Source organism: Dermochelys coriacea, chromosome 2, assembly GCF_009764565.3.
Source record: "Dermochelys coriacea isolate rDerCor1 chromosome 2, rDerCor1.pri.v4, whole genome shotgun sequence".
Classification (NCBI taxonomy): domain Eukaryota; kingdom Metazoa; phylum Chordata; order Testudines; family Dermochelyidae; genus Dermochelys; species Dermochelys coriacea.
In genome coordinates this window covers 152,819,571-152,839,438 of record NC_050069.1, presented here as the reverse complement: position 1 = coordinate 152,839,438, position 19,868 = coordinate 152,819,571, and the positions used below count along the sequence as shown (strand labels likewise).

The 19,868-nt window shown below is 45.9% G+C and overlaps 1 protein-coding gene and 1 long non-coding RNA gene across 2 annotated transcripts in view; one reads left to right on the top strand and one right to left on the bottom strand.

Annotated features, from left to right (window-relative positions):
• GALNT12 (polypeptide N-acetylgalactosaminyltransferase 12) overlaps positions 1 to 17,061 on the bottom strand; it is a 96,746-nt gene extending 79,685 nt beyond the window's left edge. Inside the window, exon 1 of the mRNA XM_038390266.2 lies at positions 11,108 to 17,061. Coding sequence (XP_038246194.1) covers positions 11,108 to 11,496 — 389 coding nt within the window. The 5' untranslated portion in view covers positions 11,497 to 17,061. The remainder of the gene's footprint in view (positions 1 to 11,107) is intronic.
• Positions 784 to 7,009, top strand: LOC122458840. The gene is made up of 3 exons (XR_006279120.1): positions 784 to 807; positions 4,821 to 4,827; positions 6,901 to 7,009. It is a non-coding gene; the product is annotated as an uncharacterized LOC122458840 (long non-coding RNA).
• Positions 17,062 to 19,868: the final 2,807 nt, after the last annotated feature.

Genomic DNA, 19,868 nt, shown 5'->3' with positions numbered 1-19,868 from the left:
ACACACACACAAAATACAAAATCAAGTACAAATACCTTCTCCTCCAACAGAACTCCCACTCAAACTCCCCTGTTTGCTAGCTCCTGTGCCGCTGCCTGACTGGCTGGCTACCTTTACAGGACCTCTAGTTAGAAGCCCCACCCCCTAATCAGGGCTCTTAGACCACACAAACTTTCATGCATGTCACACTCTGCTCCTGACTTACCTCCCCAAGATCCACACCCTCATTTGGGAGACCCATCTATACATTCTAGATGTGAAGAGGGCTCTACTTTTATTTGGAAAGAAAAAAGCTGTTTGTGAAGTCAACTAGATTCTGCAGTTTTTGGAGAAAACAGCAAAGGAGATGCAATATTTACCCAGAATCGTCAGAAAACGGAGAAGATCATGTATGGAAACTTGTTACAACATAGTTTAAGTTCCCATACCTGCAAGGATTAGTGCTCACTCAAGTAGGACTACAGCTCTTTCCATAGTCTGTCTGAAGCTTTGTCAGCTTGACAGAGCAACTTGCACAGGTCTAACTATATCGATTGTAATTACACTGATACAAACGCCTAATGTAGATACATTGCACAGATGTAAAATGAGGCCTACAGTAGTACAGTTTATTTCAGTGTGTTACTATATTAAGCAATCCATGTAGGGGTAACTACATGAATGAAATGGGTATTCCATTCTATATGGATTCTTATACCATGCTCATCACTGTGGTATATGAGAGCCTTCCAGGAGTGCATTAAGCAACATGACTACACATCTGTCATGGCATTTGTTCTCTCATCTGCTCCCTGGGGAGGGACATGTGTGCAATGGTATCTTGTTTTGGTAAGTTGTGGGTTTGATTGTTTTTTTTTTTTTAACAGTACATGTTGCTTTGTTTTTATGTCGAGAAGGCAAAAATCAAAGCAACGCACCTCGCACTTGGAGGAGATGGTGGTAAAGTTTGTGATGTTCCTTAGTTCCTCAGAAAGTTCAATCCACAACAGTGGACCAGTTCCCAAGGAGGTCTGTCCCCTACACAAAACACCTAGAGTTTATTTATTTTCATTTATTTATTTTATTGCAGAATTCCACTGTGACAAAGGAGAGTAGTTGTCAACCACGGTCTGCATCCCAGAGCTTCAGGCAGTCTTTTAAATATCCAGGACCCAGGCCATGGACTGAGACCTTAAACTTGATTCAATATTCTATGGGAGAGTTAAGGGCAGGTTTGATGTACTCATGGTAGCCTGTATGGCTGAGGAGATGTACTTCAGAATTCTGTACCAGCTGTAATTTTGTAAGTGCCAAAGACTTCATGCCTAAGTAAAATGCATTGCTGTACTCCAGCTGAGAAGTGAAGGTGCAAATAACTGATGCCAGGTCCTCATCTGCCAGGATGGGATGGAGTCTCCTTAGATGATCATATAAGAATTGTTGATGCTAAGTTCTCATAGCAGCATCTGTGAGTAATGCATTTCTTTCTAGGAGCTGGCTAAGGGTAAATATATGGTCGATCGTGCTGAAATTTCTTTGAAACCCTGCCTGCTCTCTCAGCTGTTGTTCATCCAGACTCTGTGAGAGTCGGTTCGTTATCACCTTTGTAAAGAGCTTGTAGATGTGAGAAAGCAGGCATATGGGGCGGTAATTCTTAAGATTTTCTAGATCACCCTTCTTGTGCAGCAAGATGGTATTCGACTCCTTCCAGCTTGATGGTATTTTTCCCTCTTCAAGATATGGACTAAATCTTAAAGCGAGGGCCTTCCAAAGTTTTTTGCCTCCGGCAGAAATCATTTCAGACGTAATTCCATCTTTGCCTGGAGCCTTTCCCTTCTTCATCTGGTGTAATGCGCTTCGGACTTTGCTGACGATTATTGGGGGGATGCGTTCTTCTGACTCTTGGAGCATTGGGAGAGGGACATTGATTCTTGATTTGAACAATTCTGTATAGAAGCCTCCATCCCTGCTCTGTCGATTACTGTCTCTCCGTCCTTGTTCTTCAATGCTGTTATGCTCAATCTATACTGCGTCAATTCCTGCTTGCATGTCCTGAGGCTCTTGCGTGATTCAACTGTTTTGAGGAGCTTTTCTTTCCGAAAGTTCTCAAAGTCGTCCTTCAGTTTTTTTAATACAATATGTAATTACACTGTGGAACTCATTGCTATAAGATGCAATTGAGGACAAAAACACAGCGATATTCAATATGGGATTGAATATTTAAGAACAAGATAAGTTAAAGAACAGGATAACAAGAATATCCACAGTTATAACAGTTAATGCTAACTAATTTTGGAAGAAGTATTAAACTTCACGTTTCAGGGCTGAAATTGGTCCCTAACTACTAGACAGCGAGAGCTTTCTTGCATATTCCTCTGAAGCATATAGTGCTGGCTCCTGTTAGAAACAGGATATTGAATTGAATAGAGCATGGTGTGATCCACTACACGAATCCATATGCAAATACCAACGATGCAGTCCTTTAATACAAGCAATAATATTTTTCTTCAAGATGAATAATAGTCCCCTTCCATCCCAAAAGTACATTAAGAAAAAGTATTGCTACTTAATGGTGATGCAGGACTTTGTGGATATTGTGGGAGGTTCATATCATCCTAATCCATTTTGTATAATGTTTGTGAAAAGCAAGGTGAAGTTTTCAATGAACGGTGCTGAAGCTACTGAACTGGCCTCAGCCTACACACTATTGGACAGACAAGCAGTTGCAGCTAGGGCTGCATGAATTGTCTGGTAAGTACGTGGCACAGATTAGAAGTATTCTGTACACACACTTCCAATAGTGGAGATTGAAAATTGTATACAAAACAGTTCTTCTCCTGTCCTTCCATTGCAGTCATAGGTTTTTCCAGTGTTAGGCAGATGATAGGGCCCAGTCTGTGGCTCTGGTGAGGTCTTTCATGGTGTATCACTCCTCCAGAAGCCAGCAGACCAACAGAAGTTCCTTCATCTGTGTTTCACCGCAGTCACATGTGTCTGAGTCACTGGAATAGTCCCACTTCCCCTTATGGACCTTTGACCTGCCAACTCTTGTTCAGAGACAATTTAAACATCTCCAGGTTGATCATTCCTCTTCTGTGTCTGCAGGAAGGAATTCAGCAATGCCAATGTGCATTGTGAGATCCCATTGAGTAATTCTAGCTGTTCGCATCACATTTCCAGCTGGGCAGCCATCAGTAATTTTTTGGTAAGTGTTTCCATTGCAGCAAGGAACCTTTTCTACAATTTCAGGCGTCTCCTGCCAACATGCAGCCATCCAACAGATGTCTGGTATCTTTGGCTTGTCATAATCGTTCCATTTTGCTTTTGACCAATCTACTGATATCTGGTGGATCAATTCCACCAAGCACGTAAAGGTTGTTCACATTTGTTCGTTTTAACACTCTGTGATATAGCAGCACCCTTCATTCAGAACATGATCCAACTTCTTTACATGAGACGATCTTTCCCACACTCGATATGCATATTTGGCCATTGAACAGCAAAGTGCAAGTGCAGTGGCTCTTAGTGTTGCTGGGTTGATTCCCCATTTTGAATTTGCAAGCTTTTTGAGTATGTTATTCTGCAGCTAACTTTGCCTTTTATCTTCTCCATGCATGCACTGAAGAAGAGAACATGGTCTAGTGTCACTCTAAGTTAGACAGGATTCCATCAGTGGGGAAGTGATACCCCATTCCAGATGATGTTGAGTTGCCTATTGGCCTCACAGTTACCAAGATAGAAGACACTCAGTTGTATTTTGTCTGGACTGGCATGCAATTAGTTCTTGGTGTAATAAACTGAAAGCCTAGACAGCACTGATGTTAGCATAGCTTCAATCTAGGCAAAATCCTTGGCTTGGGCACTGACATGTAGGTCATCAGCTTAGATAAAATTTCTTGTGCTAAATCATTTGTGTAGATGTTGAAAAGTATTGGCGAGAGTATGCTCCCTTGTGGTAGGCCATTTTTCTGGTGCTGCCATTAGCTCCGCTTCTTGCATAGTTCAACATAAAAACATCAGTTCTCTAATAGAGATTATATCAGCCATATGAGGTGATGATCTTTCATCATGTTGCATATTTTAGTGAGGAGCCATTGGTGATTCATTATGTCATATGCTGCTGATAGGTCAACAAACAAGGCATCTACTACCATACCTTTTTCAAAACCATCTTCGATGCATTGAGTGATATTTAGCACATGACCAGTGCATTACTTGCCTGGGTGGAATCCAGCTTGCTCTGGGATTAGGTGCTTTTAAATGAATGGTGACAGGCAATTTAAGATGAGATGCTGTAGCGGCCCTGAAGGGGTTAAAGCAGCCCTGGAGAGGGCTGCTGCTGGGGAAAAGGGAGTTAGAACAGCCAAACTAAGCTGATTGGAGTAGCAGCCACAGCTGTGGCCAGCTCAAACAGGGCCACAGCTGGCCCTTATAAGAGGGCTGTGGGCCAAAAGTAAGAAAGTCTCACTCTAGTCCTGGAGTGGGAAGGGCTAGCTTCCTGAGAGCAAGGTATCTTAAGTGGAGCAGTGCTGGGGAAGGACACAGGGCCAGCGGCAGGCAAGACACCGGCCTGCAGAGGGATTCTGGAGCTGGAAAGAACTAATTCCCAGATGACCAGTAGGAGGCGCCACACCGGTGAGTCATCACTTCGCTACAGATGCTCATACAATTTGTAGAAGTGGCATAGTATTGATATAGGCCTGAGGTTCTTTGGCTGTGTTATGTCCTTCATAGATCATACAGAGCAGTAACATGACTCTTCACATGCTATAATACACCTGGTTCTTATGTTATTAAAATGTCTCTTTATTAATCATGAATAGAGAAAACAATGTGATGAGGAAGGTTGTGGAGGGTTATGATGTAATTAATATATTCTGTTTTTCAGGTGGTTGGATTGTAACTATAGAACTAAATTGTATTTTTTGGGGAAGTGAACTGATGCTGTAAGATTAGTATCATAGAAATATGTGGATCATTTGCTTTAAAAAAATAAACTTTAATACATACAATCAAGCTTACATGCCCCTCTAAGTACAGAAGCAGTGGAAATATTAATATTCACATACCAATGCAACTTTTTAAGGTAAGCTATTCCTTTTTCATCATCTTGCTAAGAAGTGGAATCTCTAGGGAAAAATTATGATTGTGAGAGAACAGAAGGCTAGAGGTAGTCCAAATGGACTGTTGTCCAGACTGAGGGTGTAGTACTGGTCAGGCAGAGAAGAGACCAGATGTTGGGCTAGAGCAACAGTCTATTTCTCTTACCCTTTCAAATAAAAATTCATTTACCTCACTGTACTCTCTCCTTTCTTATAGTCTACCCGTAGTAATGTGTCTGTCATGCCAAAGTCTTTCTACAGTCTTGTCCAGCTTTTTAATGGTCACCCTCACTTTATGTTCCTCAGACCAATATGTTCTGCCTGAATTCCTCCTCACATTTCTCAGTATTTACATGAATATTGTTTTTGTTTTGTTGTTTTTCTTTCCTGAACTGATTTAAGTTAAACCGGTGCAAACCCCTGAATACACACTTTTTTTTTTTAAAGTATCTTATTTCAGTTTAACTTCAGTCAATTAGGAACTGGTTTAAAGGTAAACCTAAATAAGACACACAAACTGAAATAACACAGGGGTTTGCACTGGTTTAACTAAACAGATTTAAAAATCACAGCTGGTGCAACTTTCTCATGTAGATGAGTTGAGAAATAAAGGAGGAAGCAGGGGGAATGAATGAATAAAGAGGTAGTAAAAATGGGGGTTGGGGGAGAGGAAAAGGGGGTCAGAGTGGGAGAGACTACGTTCACAGGGCTGAATTCTCCAGTGATGTATGCGCATTGTCTCAGTAGAGCTGCGCCAGTTTACAACAGCAGAGAATTTGGACCATGAGTTTTATACTTGAGCAGTCCACATAGAGGAATATATTTAAAATTAATATGAGTAGCCTGTGGGACCGCACTAAAAACAAACTTGATGCTGATTTCTCATTTACAATTACATTGAGACCTATCAGCTAGCAAATTTTCAATCCATTTAATGTGTACTATATTCATTTCATATCATTCTATTTTTTTTTAAACAAAATGTTATGTGGTACCAAGGAAAACTCCTTATAGAAGTTTAAGTATATTACATCAACACTATTATCTTTATCAATTAAACTCATAATCTCATCAAGAAAAGATATCAAGTTAGTTTCCATAAAACCATGTTGATTGGCATTAATTATATTGTCTTTCTTTAATAACTGACTCCCACATCAACCACTCCATTATCTTGCACGGAATCAATGTCAGGCTGACAGACCTATAATTGCCCATGTCATCCCATTTACTTTTCTTAAATATTGAACAACTTTAGGTTTTCTCCAGAAGTTCCAAGACTTATTGAAATCAACATTAACAGTCCAGCCAGCTATTTTAAAACTCTTGGATAAACGTTATCTGGACTTGCTGACTTAAAAATGTGCTGACTTCTAGTAGTTTTTGTTTAACATCCTCCAGAGAGCCTAATGGAATGGAAAAAGTATCATTTTTATATGATGAGACTATATCATATATTTCTCCCCAAATACAGAACAGAAATATTTATTGAAGGCTTCTCACTTTTCTGCATTATTGATAATTCTATCATTTCCAGCTAGTATTGGACAAATACCATTGTTAAGATTCATTTTGTTCCTAAAATACTTTAAAAAATTCTTACTGTCCTTAACTTTGCAGGCCACAGATTTCTCTTTGTGTTTCTTTGCTTTCCTTTTAATTTTTCTACAATTCACAGATTCTGATTTATATTTACTACTATACACTTCCCCTTTCTTCCATTTGCTATATATATGTATATTTTATTGTTGATAACTGCCTTCACTTCCCCTCTGAACCAGCTCGGTTTAGCCTTGATTATGGCTTTGGGGGCACCTAGTAAAGCAGGGCGGGGCAAACTTTTTGGCCCAAGGGCCACATCGCGGTTGCGAAACTGTATGGAGGGCCAGGTAGGGAAGGCTGTGCCTCCCGAAACAGCCTGGCCCTCACAGCCTGGCCCTCACCCCTTATCTGCCCCCTCCCACGTCTTGCCTTCTGACTGCCCCCCTCAGAACTTCCACGCCCCCCTCCCTGGAACTGATTAAGAAGAAGCAGAAAGCATACAGGGAGTGGAAGATGGGAGGGATCAGCAAGGAAAGCTACCTTATTGAGGTCAGAACATGTAGGGATAAAGTGAGACAGGCTAAAAGTCAAGTCGAGTTGGACCTTGCAAAGGGAATTAAAACCAACAGTAAAAGGCTCTATAGCCATATAAATAAGAAGAAAACTAAGAAAGAAGAAGTGGGGCCGCTAAACACTGGGGATGGAGTGGAGGTTAAAGATAATCTAGGCATGGCCCAATATCTAAACAAATACTTTGCCTCAGTCTTTAATAAGGCTAAAGAGGATCTTAGGGATAATGGTAGCATGACAAATGGGAATGAGGATATGGAAGTAGATATTACCATATCTGAGGTAGAAGTGAAACTCAAACAGCTTAATGGGACTAAATCGGGGGGCCCAAATAACCTTCATCCAAGAATATTAAAGGAATTGGCACCTGAAATTGCAAGCCCATTGGCAAGAATTTTTAATGAATCTGTAAACTCAGGAGTAGTACCGAATGATTGGAGAATTGCTAGTATAGTTCCTATTTTTAAGAAAGGGAAAAAAAGTGATCCGGGTAACTACAGGCCAGTTAGTTTGACATCTGTAGTATGCAAGGTCCTGGAAAAAATTTTGAAGGAGAAATTAGTTAAGGACATTGAAGTCAATGGTAAATGGGACAAAATACAACATGGTTTTACAAAAGGTTTTACAAAAGATCGTGCCAAACCAACCTGATCTCCTTTTCTGAAAAAGTAACAGATTTTTTAGATAAAGGAAATGCAGTGGATCTAATTTACCTAGATTTCAGTAAGGCGTTTGATACTGTGCCACACGGGGAATTATTAGTTAAATTGGAGAAGATGGGGATCAATATGAACATCAAAAGGTGGATAAGGAATTGGTTAAAGGGGAGACTGCAACGGGTCCTACTGAAAGGCAAACTGTCAGGCTGGAGGGAGGTTACCAGTGGAGTTCCTCAGGGATCGGTTTTGGGACCAATCTTATTTATTCTTTTTATTACTGACCTTGGCACAAAAAGTGAGAGTGTGCTAATAAAGTTTGCAGATGATACAAAGCTGGGAGGTATTGCCAATTCGGAGAAGCATCGGGATATTATACAGGAGGATCTGGATGCCCTTGTAAACTGGAGTAATAGTAATAAGATGAAATTTAATAGTGAGAAGTGTAAGGTTATGCATTTAGGGATTAATAACAAGAATTTTAGTTGGGGACGCGTCAATTAGAAGTAACGGAAGAGGAGAAGGACCTTGGAGTATTGGTTGATCATAGGATGACTATGAGCTGCCAATGTGATATGGCTGTGAAAAAAGCTAATGCGGTTTTGGGATGCATCAGGAGAGGCATTTCCAGTAGGGATAAGGAGGTTTTAGTACCATTATACAAGGCACTGGTGAGACCTCACCTAGAATACTGTGTGCAGTTCTGGTCTCCCATGTTTAAAAAGGATGAATTCAAACTGGAGCAGGTACAGAGAAGGGCTACTAGGATGATCCGAGGAATGGAAAACTTGTCTTATGAAAGGAGACTTAAGGAGCTTGGCTTGTTTAGCCTAACTAAAAGAAGGTTGAGGGGAGATACGATTGCTCTCTATAAATATATCAGAAGGATAAATACAGGCGAGGGAGAGGAATTATTTCAGCTTAGCACCAATGTGGACACAAGAACAAATGGGTATAAACTGGCCACCAGGAAGTTTAGACTTGAAATCAGACGAAGGTTTCTAACCCTCAGAGGAGTGAAGTTTTGGAATAGCCTTCCAAGGGAAGCAGTGGGGGCAAAAGATCTATTTGGCTTTAAGATTCTACTCCATAAGTTTATGGAGGAGATGGTATGATGGGATAATGTGATTTTGGTAATTAATTGATCTTTAAATATTCAGGGTAAATAGGCCTAATCCCCTGAGATGGGATATTCGATGGATGGGATCTGAGTTACTCAGGAAAGAATTTTCTCTAGTATCTGGCTGGTGAATCTTGACCATATGCTCAGGGTTTAGCTGACGGCCATATTTGGGGTCGGGAAGGAATTTTCCTCCAGGGCAGATTGGAGAGGCCCTGGAGGTTTTTCGCCTTCCTCTGTAGCATGGGGCACGGGTCACTTGAGGGAAGATTCTCTGCTCCTTGAAGTCTTTAAACCACGATTTGAGGACTTCAATAGCTCAGACATAGGTGAGGTTTTTCGTAGGAGTGGGTGGGTGAGATTCTGTGGCCTGCGTTGTGCAGGAGGCTGGACTACATGATCAGAATGGTCCCTTCTGACCTTAGTATCTATGAACTCCCTATCTAACCCCCCCTGCTCCTTGTTCCCTGACTGCCCCCTTCTGGGACTCCTGCCCCAACTGCCCTGAACCCTATCCACCCCATCGCCCCCCGACAGCCTCCCCGTAACTCCCACACCTATCCAACTCCCCCTGTTCCCCATCCCCTGAATGCCCCCCCGAACCTCCACTCCATCCAACCACCCTCTTTTCCCCATCCCCTGACCACACCCCAGGACCCCCTGCTCCATATTCAACCCCCCCACTCCCTGCCCCCTTACCATACCTCTCAGAGCAGCAGGAGCTCGCTGCCCAGCTGGAGCCAGCCACTACACTGGCCAGCAGGAGCGGCAGGCCAGAGTGCTGGCTGCGAGGTGAGCTGAGGCTGTGGGGGAGGGGAGACAGCGGGGGCGGGGCTGGGGGCTCCGCGAACCGCGGCCTGGCCCGCGAACCATGGCCCCTGGGAGCTGCAAGCGGCTGTACCCGTGTACGCTCAGGTAAACGAAATGTCTGGCAGCCCACCAGGGGCTTACCCTGAACAAGCTGCAAACCATGTATGGGAACCCCTGGTCCAGAGTGACCGAGACAAATTGGAGGATTGGGCCAAAAGAAATCTGATGAGGTTCAACAAGAACAAGTGCAGAGTCCTGCACTTAGGACGAAAGAATCCCATGCACTCCTATAGGTTGGGGAACGACTGGTTAAGCAGCAGTTCTGAAAAAAAGGATCTGGAGATTACAGTGGATGAGAAGCTGGATATGAGTCAACAGTGTGCCCTTGTTGCCAAGAAGGCTAACAGCATTTTTGGCTGTATTAGTAGGAGCATTGCCAGGAGATCAAGGGAAGTGATTATTCCCCTCTATTTGGCACTGGTGAGGCCATATCTGGAATACTGCATACAGTTCTGGGCTTCCCCACTACAGAAAGGATGTGGACAAATTGGAGAGAGTCCAGCAGAGGGCAACGAAAGTGATCTGGGGCACATGACTTAGGAGGAGAGGCTGAGAGAACTGGGCTTGTTTAGTCAGCAGAAGAGAAGAGTGAGGGGGGATTTGATAGCAGCCTTCAACTACCGGAAGGGGGGTTTCAAAGAGGATGAATCTAGACTGTTCTCAGGGGTAGCAGATGACAGAATGAGGAGCAACAGTCTCAAGTTGCAGTGGGGGAGGTCTAGGTTGGATATTAGGAAACACTATTTCACTAGCAGGGTGGTGAAGCACTGGAATAGGTTACCTAGGGAGGTGGTGGAATCGCCTTCCTTAGAGGTTTTTAAGGCCTGGCTTGACAAAGCCCTGTCTGGGATGGTTTAGTTGGGGTTGGTCCTGTTTTGAGCAGGGGATTGGACTAGGTGACCTCCTGAGGTCTCTTCCAACCCTAATCTTCTATGATTCTGTAAGTCTGATGTGCTGGCTGTACATCTTTTAAACCACACAATGGCCGGTCGTGCTCAGTGCAGTCAGTCCCCAAGGGCGAATGAGGCGACTAAAGAGTCCGCAGGGCCAAGATCCCTGGCAGGCCCAGGGAGCTCCGCGGCACTTCTGCGGGATCTCGGGGCGCGGAGCAGGAGTGGCGGGCTGCGGCGCCTGGGAGCCGGCGTGTGCGGAGCACGGCCGCGCCCGGGCAAAGGGAACCCGTCCCCTGAGGGCGGCGGGGAAGCCGGTGGCACCCGGGCGCAGGGAGCGAGCGCCGGGCAGGGCGCAGCGGGGCGCTGGCTACTCACAGCGGGTTCCAGCGCTCGGGCAGGCGGCGGTGCAGGGAGATGCGGTCGCTCAGGTAGATGTTGATCTGGTGATGCCGGATACTCTCCTCCTGGAGGCTCTTCTCGGCCGGGCTCCGCTCCAGCCGCACAGCCCGGCCCAACTCGCCCAGCGCCCCAGGCTCCAGGGGCGGCTTCTCGTACACGGGTCTCCGCAGGCGCTCGGGGTCCCCGGGCCGTGGCGGCTGGGGGGCTCCGCGGGCAGGACGCGCAGCATCGCGCTCCGGGGGGACGCGCCGCCACACCAGGAACCCCACCGTCGCCAGCAGCCCCAGGGCCAGCAGCGCCCCTGCTCCCCGGGGGGTGCGACCCCGCCGGCCCCACCACTTGCCGCGGCCGGCCAGCCCCACCATGCCCGCGCTGGGGGGCGCTCCTGCGCGCGGGCGGCCTGGGAACTTTGCAAAGTTTCACAAACCTGAGAGCAACACAACTACCCGAGAGCGGGCGCTAAAGCTCCCCCTCCAGGAAACCCGGCCGGATCCTCCGCCAGCGGCTCCTCCCTTCTCCCCGCCCCACTGGCGGCGAGACCTGGAGGGCAGAACCGGGCGGAGCAGCCACGGGGCGCCTCAGCCCAGCAAGAGAAACTCAGCCCCCGCAGCCTGCGTTTAGTAGGCTCAGAGCTCGCCCCGAGCTCTTTCAAAGCGGAGCTGCCCTGCTCAGCTTGTACCGACCGCTCCAGAGGTCCCAGCCATGCTCCCGCGCCCGGGGCTGAAGAAGCCGTCTCTCCCCAGGCACAAACCGCTCACTGCTCATTGGCAGGAAAGCGTCCCCAGAGCGTCAATGGCAGGCGCGGGAAGAAGCTCAGCGCCTGAAGCATCTGCCCTTGATAGAGTTTCACAGGAACAGGAAGAGCGCCTAACAATACTGATCGGCAAAACCGCATTGCACTCAGTGATGCATAGTTTTATTGCGAGCTTCCTGGTATTTGGTGTTTCTCTTAAAAGACCTAGCACTTGGAGGCATGGGATTAAAGAACCTCTTTATTTCCAACACTTCTGATTGCAGAGAAAACGTCACCCAAGTGGACCCTAAATGTAAGGGGATTGTTGGCCCCTTACTAAAATTCAGTGAGGGGGGGAGTGGGTGCTTGGCTAGCTCCCAGTACCAGAAGCAAGGGGAAGGGTCAATGGGAAATCAGGACCCTGAGACTGACAGTCCCCAGGAACAATGGGGAGAGGCCAATGCTCCAGGTCAGCCTGAATGAGGGGGTGAGCAGGCTAAACAGGGAGTCAGGAGGCCCGGGGGGTCCTGTCCTCTATGTTGAGCTGGAATTGCCTGGGTCAGACAGAGTGGGGTCAAGCTAAGGAGAGAGCAAGGGCCCAAGCTGAGCTGGGGAGGAAAGCCTTGCCAGCCAGAGGGGCCAGAAAAGCAGCCCAGGAAGCAGGTCAGGGCGGGGAGGAGAGTCACAGAGGCAGCCCAGAGAGCAGACCTGCACTGGGAGGAGGGCTCTCCCCAGGAGAGCCAGAGGGGCCAGAGAAGCAGCCCAGGGAGCTGGAGGCTGAGCAGCAGCAGCTGGAGCTGAGGCAGAGTGGAGCTGGGGCTAGGGCTGGAGCAGTCTGGAGCTGAGTGCGGTGAGCAGCTGGGGAGAGCAAGGGGGACCCTGGGCAGCAGGCCCAGTGCAGGGAGACTCCCCCAGCCAAGAGGCCTTGCAGGCCAGACGTGGAGGGGCCCGATGGGGTGGGGGCAACGCTAGGAAGAAGGGTCCTGTCATCTAAAGCCTGAGGGCATGTGGCCACCCCCAGAGCAAGTGTCCAACCTGCAGCATCCCTGTAGACAGCCAGGGCCTGAGAAGGAGGTCTGGGTCTTGTAAGAAACAGACTGAACTTCCCTTACATTCCAGAGACTGCTGGTTGTGATGTCCCTGTGTCACTGAGCGGGGTTACATGTTTTCCTTTAACCTTTCCCATTTTTTCCTTTTTTAAAAAAATTGATTGCTGTTTAATCAATTGTATTTGCTTTGAACTGTATATAATGATCAGTGGGTCAGGGAAGCATCCAGTGCAGAGAGAGCACCCCGAAGTGGGGACACCCTAGCCCCTGCCCTAAGTGACCACGACAAGGTTGAGGGGTTGAGCCCCTCAGGAATCCTGGTCCCAGCCTTGTTGGGGTTACGAGGACTCTGCCACACAGGAGAGTGGCGGGGAGCCCTTGAGGTCAGGCAATCTTCTGGGTAAAGGAAGTGGGAGCGAGGACTCAGATCCTTTTGCTAGCCCATTTTACCTGGGTATTGTTCCCCACAATAGGGGGACCATTCCCCCACTTACATAATGGCTCAAAGCAAAAGAAAAAACTCATGTCATTTAGTGGTTTTTGAATGTTTAGGGTTAGCAATACTCATTCTATGGCGCAAGAGGGCCAAATTTCACAAGATCCCCTAAAATTTCACAACAATGCTAATCATTTGTATCCATGAAAAACCCTAAGGCTATGTCTACACTTAAACCGCTACAATGGCATAACTAACATGTGTAGCCACTCACTAGTTAATCCACTTTCCTGAGAGGCAGTAGGCCTTCCATTAACCTACTGCTGTCTAAACCAGGGGTTAGGCCAGTTTTACTACGTTGCTCAGAGATGTGCATTTCTCACACCCCTGAGTGACATAGCTGGGCCAATTTAGCTTTTTAGTGTAGACCTGACTTTAATTCTCATCCCTTTTACCCCCAGACAACACTGGATGAAGGCATAGACAGTGTAGACCTGTGCCTAGGGTCCCAGCTCCTGAAGTCATGTGATTACATCAGTATCTTAGCTTTCATTTTAAAACATTTTTCTAACTCTCATGGGTGCAAAGGAAAGCTTAAAAATGTGATTATGATATCTGCCTGTGTCTGTGAACAGCCTAGAGCAACAGCGCTGATGTGTGAAACACCCCCATGTGCAAGAGCAGAGTGTTAATTGCAAGATTCCCTGCTAAAGAGGTGGGGGACTTGCCAAGACCACCCCAGCAGAGGACTCTGTAAAAGAAGAGCACTAGAGGCTTTGCCCACCCACTCAGACACACTCTGACTACTGGGACAAGTGGCACTGGTAGGCCCCTGCTGCCGTTACTGGCAAAAGAAGGGGACCCCGTTACACTGTCCCTGACTCTCTGGGAGTGGAAAAGGACACTCTGCCACTGTCACTCCAAGTTGGGGCAGAGCCATGGCATAAGAATGGATACGCAGGAGCTCTTCCCTCACCCATCACTCCCCATGTTTCTTTAGAGTGCCTTAAAGCCTTGCTGTCCCCAAATGCACAAAATGTGGCCAATAGCTGAAAATATTTGACATAACATTTACCATGCAGCAATATTATTTTTGAGTAGAGGTTTTCTCTGTAGGTTCTCTAGGATCCATAGGCCTTGGCAGTCCAGGTGGCTTGGCTCAGAAACTCATTGCTCCAAGTAAAGTGAAGGAGAGAGCTTGCAACCAGTTTCAGCAGCTCATCTTTTGGGTTCCCCTGGCTTCAATTGCTGCATTGTACTATAGCCAGCCCAGCTTACCAAACTGCACTTCTGGCTCTCGGTGATCCCTTGTTGCTGCTGGACTCCAGCTCTGGCTCCCCCAGCTCTCTGCTTCCCTTACTTGCAGAGTGCTGCGGTTTCCTTAGCAGTGTTGAGACAGAATATCTTTGCAAATACATGAAATAGGCAGCAGTCAGATATGCTGATCTGTTAATAAAAAAGAATATGAGATCACTGTTATGGTTTTGCATTAGCATGCAAGTTTGGTGAAGTTAGGATACATATTGTTTTTTGATATCTGTTGGAGATGTAACTGAAAACCTTATGGAGCGTTGGAGTGAGTTATCTACAGTGTTGTAGGCAGCACGAAGGTGGAAAGGGATGTACAGATCTTTCCTCTTACTTCTATTCTTTTAAGGTTTTGCCTGAATGGGGTGTGTTCTGATGCAATCTTCCCTGTCACTAAATGTTAGCAAACGAATACCATTACAATAAAAACACAGTTTCATTGGAAAATGGTGTGTGGGATGTCTGTATTGAAGGGACTATCAAAGCCCTATTATAATGAAAAAACAGTTTTGAGGAAACTCCTGTGCAGATATAGCTGACTCGAATACTAAATTCAAGATAACAATTTGATAGATTTGTCCAGGACTATGACTCCTTGTTCAAAGTTGGATGATTTTGGATAGCACAGGGTTATAGTAGCTGACAAATTTATATCAGGAGCCCAAAGACTTTCATATATTCTGTATGCGATGATAGAAGTTGTGAGCCAGGAATGGAATAAGATGTTAAGTGATGGAATTAATGAAGAGGTGCAAAAAAGGACAACAGGTGCCAAAAGGTAGATTGAAAAAAAATAGATTGTGTAGATATAAGAAGTAAATAAAGTTGTGGGTATAGAGCACCTGTACCCTATGCCTAATAATAATAGTATGCTCCAGGCCACGTAAGGCTCAAAAGATTAAACTATATGCTAGGAAAGGTTTGTGGCAAATAGTCTTCCCTGAATCCATTCAGATCTCAGGGATGCCTTATTCTGCAGTTAAATTCTATAGGTCCTTTAATGTCCTGTGTATTATGCAGGAGGTCAGAGTAGAAGATGTAATGGTCCCTTCTGCCTTAAATTCATAAATTGGTACTCACCATTGCTATTACACATTGTGTAAAGTTCCCCTTTGATTTTTCAGTGCTCCTGAGACTTATCAAAAGGCAATGGATTCAGTACTGTGTAATTTGTCTGGAATGGTGGGTATGAATTAGAACTAGTTGGAAATTTTCCATCTCCACTTAGTTTATTCAGAAATGCAAATTCACTGGAGTAAAATGCTTCAACAAATCTATTACAGATTTGACAAAATTTTTGCCAAAACATAGGCAGGCTTCCATTGGAAGTTTGATCTTGTTCCAAGGTTAACAGTACTGCTGAAGGGAACCTGTAGGCTGATAGACTCTCCGGTTGCTAGGTTTCCTTTCTATCCAACCTGGGGATGAACTGAGGTTGTATAGATAAGGAGGATGATGTCTGTAGAACCCCTGCCTCATTTCTTGCAGAATTGAGATGTGTGTACTATTTGTGTGTATTGGGAAAGGCAGGTCTAGGCCTGACCAAAGCCAGAGGTCCACCCCTCAACTGAGAGGGAGGAGTCATTGGACCCAGGCCACAAGTCAGTACTTGGGACAATAAATGAAATAAACAGGGACAGGAGAATTAGTGGGTGCTTAAGCACCCACTGGCAACCACACTCCCCTCCCTCCCCCCAGCACCCATCCAAAAATCTGCCAAATTCTTGGGGAAGGCACACACCCAGTTGGATTTTAGGACATTGTTTATTAGGTGGCCATCTTGGTCGGGATAAGAACAAGGTGACCTCCATGTTGTGATAGTTTCTTGTTCCCCTAATCTGGGCAAAAGGCGCAAAAGTGAAGAGTTTGAATCAGTTGTTGCTAAGTAACCGGTTTCTATATAAACAAATGAAGGGTGGAGCCAAGGGCTCTTGAGTGCTGAAATCTTCGGTGCTCAGGTGTCCAAAAGCTCTCTCTTTGTGGGGTGGTACACCTTCCACGTTGGTTACTGGTCTGCAGTAGCCACTCACTGAATGAAGTTGTCATCTTGGGGTTTATTAGTTATTTTCCTTTGGGAAGCAGACATGCACTCTCAGACTTGATCCAGTTTGTTAGATCTGACACTCACCCATAGACAACGCAAAGAGGAATAGGGTGGGTCTGAGATAGGGTTACTTACCTGGCTTCGGCACCTCTGATCCACCGTTGGAGATCTCACCAGTCCGGATTCTGCAGCCTCGCCACCATCAGTACCTGAAGGTGGTAGAAAAACATCTTTGCTTTATTGAGTGTGTGTGTGTGTGTGTGTGTATATGTGTATGCTTATATTCCAAATCTCCAGTGTCCTTAATCCATTTCCCTCCCCTTCCTTCCTTCTCCTTTAGTAAATAAAGTGTTGTTGTGAGTTCATATCCATGTGGTGGTTTCTTTTTTTTCTTTTTAGATTTGCTTAAGGGGGGATCCAGTGGGAGGTATAATGTAAGGCTCCACAAAGTCTTCTGGTCAGATAGGCTCCCTAAAAATCCTTACAACGGGAGTTTGTGAACCGTGCCAGGTACACTCCTGTGCTTACAGCTCCATGGAGGAGCTGCCAACTAATATCCCCAATAGGCTGTGGAACACCAGAATGGAGTACAGACTGGCCCACCAGAGTTTTCCACTCTCTTCAGCTGGGGCTGGACATGAAGGCCAGGAAGTGGATGGTATGAAGCACCAGCTTGTACAGATGTTTTCTGGGCATGCCTCAAAGACAGACTGGCTGGATGTCATTCAGCTGACTCAGGGGACATGTTGGGGGAGGCTTGCAGGACGGAGCTCAATGACGAGATTTAGGGGGCCAGGGTTAAGGGGTGGGCAGGGAGCATCCTCCCAGATGACTGATCAAGAAAATCGGGAAGCAAGGCTACCCTCACCTTCCGGAGCACACAACAGGGAACATACAATGTGGGCAGTCCCATGCGCTGGCTGAGCACCATGGGGTCCACCCAGTCTCTATGATCGTAGTCCAGGAGATCTTCAATTCTGGTGACACCAGCCAGGATCATCCTCTGATGCACCAAAGTGGACTCCACCACCTGCACACAAAGATAAGGATTGTGTGGCAGGTCTTCTGTGAGAAGATTGTCCCCCTCAGTGGCTACAGACTTAGTTACTGAAACTAGCTTCCAGGTCCTAAGGACATCCAGGTAAACGATTGGCAGCTCAGAGAAGTCTTGAGGGTGACTTCTTGGGTGATGATAAAAGTGCCGCCAGTCATATTGGAGGCATCAGAGGGAGAAGCACACCAGTATGCTCCATGCCAGACTACATGCAATGTAAAGGAGTCTCTGCAGGGCCTAAAGGCGGAAGGTGTGGACCTGGCTGCAGATGCATAACACATGATATGCCTTTTGCCCTCCCCCCGTTTTTCTCCAAGGTGTAGAAGAAACAAGACCCACAATCAATCTTCCAAAGGAGCTAGATGCAGAACTGAACAAAAAGCAGCCCTGGCCCAATGGTCATCAAGAGCTCTTCCTGCTTCTCCTGACACTGTGCAGAGAGATCAGGTGCTTCTCCAGCTCCAAAACCTCTCAGCCCCAGGTGTCACTGCAGAAGAGCTGAGCAAGTGCCTTCTCCATATCCTATACCCCCCCACTGTGCCAAAGGAAAGGTGTGCCTCTGTCTCTGCCAGGCCAGCCAGAACTCCCGGAAGGATGCTGCAAAGTCCATGCCCTCTAACAGGCTGTTACTGAAATGCCAGTAGGCCAGCTCTAGCTGCTCAGGTGTCATCACAGCCATCAGGTGGTGGTCCGAGAATGGGACCAGCCTGAGGTTGGAGAAGTGGACCTGCAAGTCGTTAAATGAAGAGACATAAATTCATTCCAACTGTGAGTGGCATGACTCAGTGTCCTCAGACATAAGTGCTTTTCGCTGCAGTATGTAGCTATATGTACGATACATGCTGCCACCAGTGGCGCGTAGTGTAGCCATAGGCTCTGGCTGAGTGGGTGAGACGAAATGGTGACCTAAAATTGTGGATCAGCAGTTTAGAGAAAACACTGCAACCCATATCTTCTTACTAACCCTCCCAACAGCCTCCTTTTGTAAAAATTGATGAAGAGAATAAGTGAAGCAGACTATCTGCTCTCCTGAAAGGAGGCATTAATAATCTCTACTAACAGTGGGTCCAGCACTTCACCACAGGCCAGACAGGAATGATATGGATCCCAATCACAAGTTATTGTATAAAGTTCTCTCAACTCTCCCAGAGTGAGACACAGGCCATAACTCAAGCAGAGAAGATTGGCATTTGTCCCCTTGAGAATTTGCCCTGCTCCCATGGAGACATACAGCCATGACTAACTTTGAGTAATTTTATCTGCAAAGTAAGAATAAAATTCCTGACAACAGGATGTACTCATTTCAACAGCCAAGCAGAGGAAACCTGGATTAAACATGTTGCCCACCATAAAAAAAAAAATTAACTGACTCTTTGCAGTTGTCTTCTTTGTTTACTGCAGAGACACAGCAAAAGACATTAAAATCTTTATAATCAATTGGACAATTTAGGTCTGAAACTTCTACTGTTGTTCTAACTGTCTTTGCTCTCAGTTTATTTGTCACAGTTAATCTGTAATCCAAGGTGACCTATGAAATTAAACTAGAAAGACGCCATTTAGAGGCCCATCAGGAGAGGTGATCGTCTATCTTAAATAGAAGGCCATGACAAGTGTTTAATTTACAACTTTCTCACCTTCAATTCCAATCCCAAAACTAAATCCAAAGTGTGCATGAGGACTGAGATAATCCCATAGTTACTATAGTGACCATGAAATCCTGGGCTGTTTCAGAAGTCATGCTTAACCTGGGCATTGAAGGCACTCTAGTGTCACTATGGGTTGAAGAATATCGGGGTTTGCTGTGTCTCTGGGTGACTGCTTAGAGTTGGCTGAACTAAAGAAGGGATAGCATTTTGGACAGAATGAACAGGCAGAATTTTAAGGGTGTTGGACTAGGATGAAATTGGTCAGATTGGGATCACTGTACTGAAGAAGATGGGCTGAAGAGGTTAGTGTATGGGGGTGAGTGTGGAAGGAAGAGTCTTGGATGGAGGTAATTGTACCAGGGAAAGAAGAAACTTAATTGGGCAGTAGTTGTATTGGGTTGGAGAAGAGGCTGGGGTAGGCTATGATACTGAAAGGGGAGAAATAAGGTGAATGAGTATACTTATTG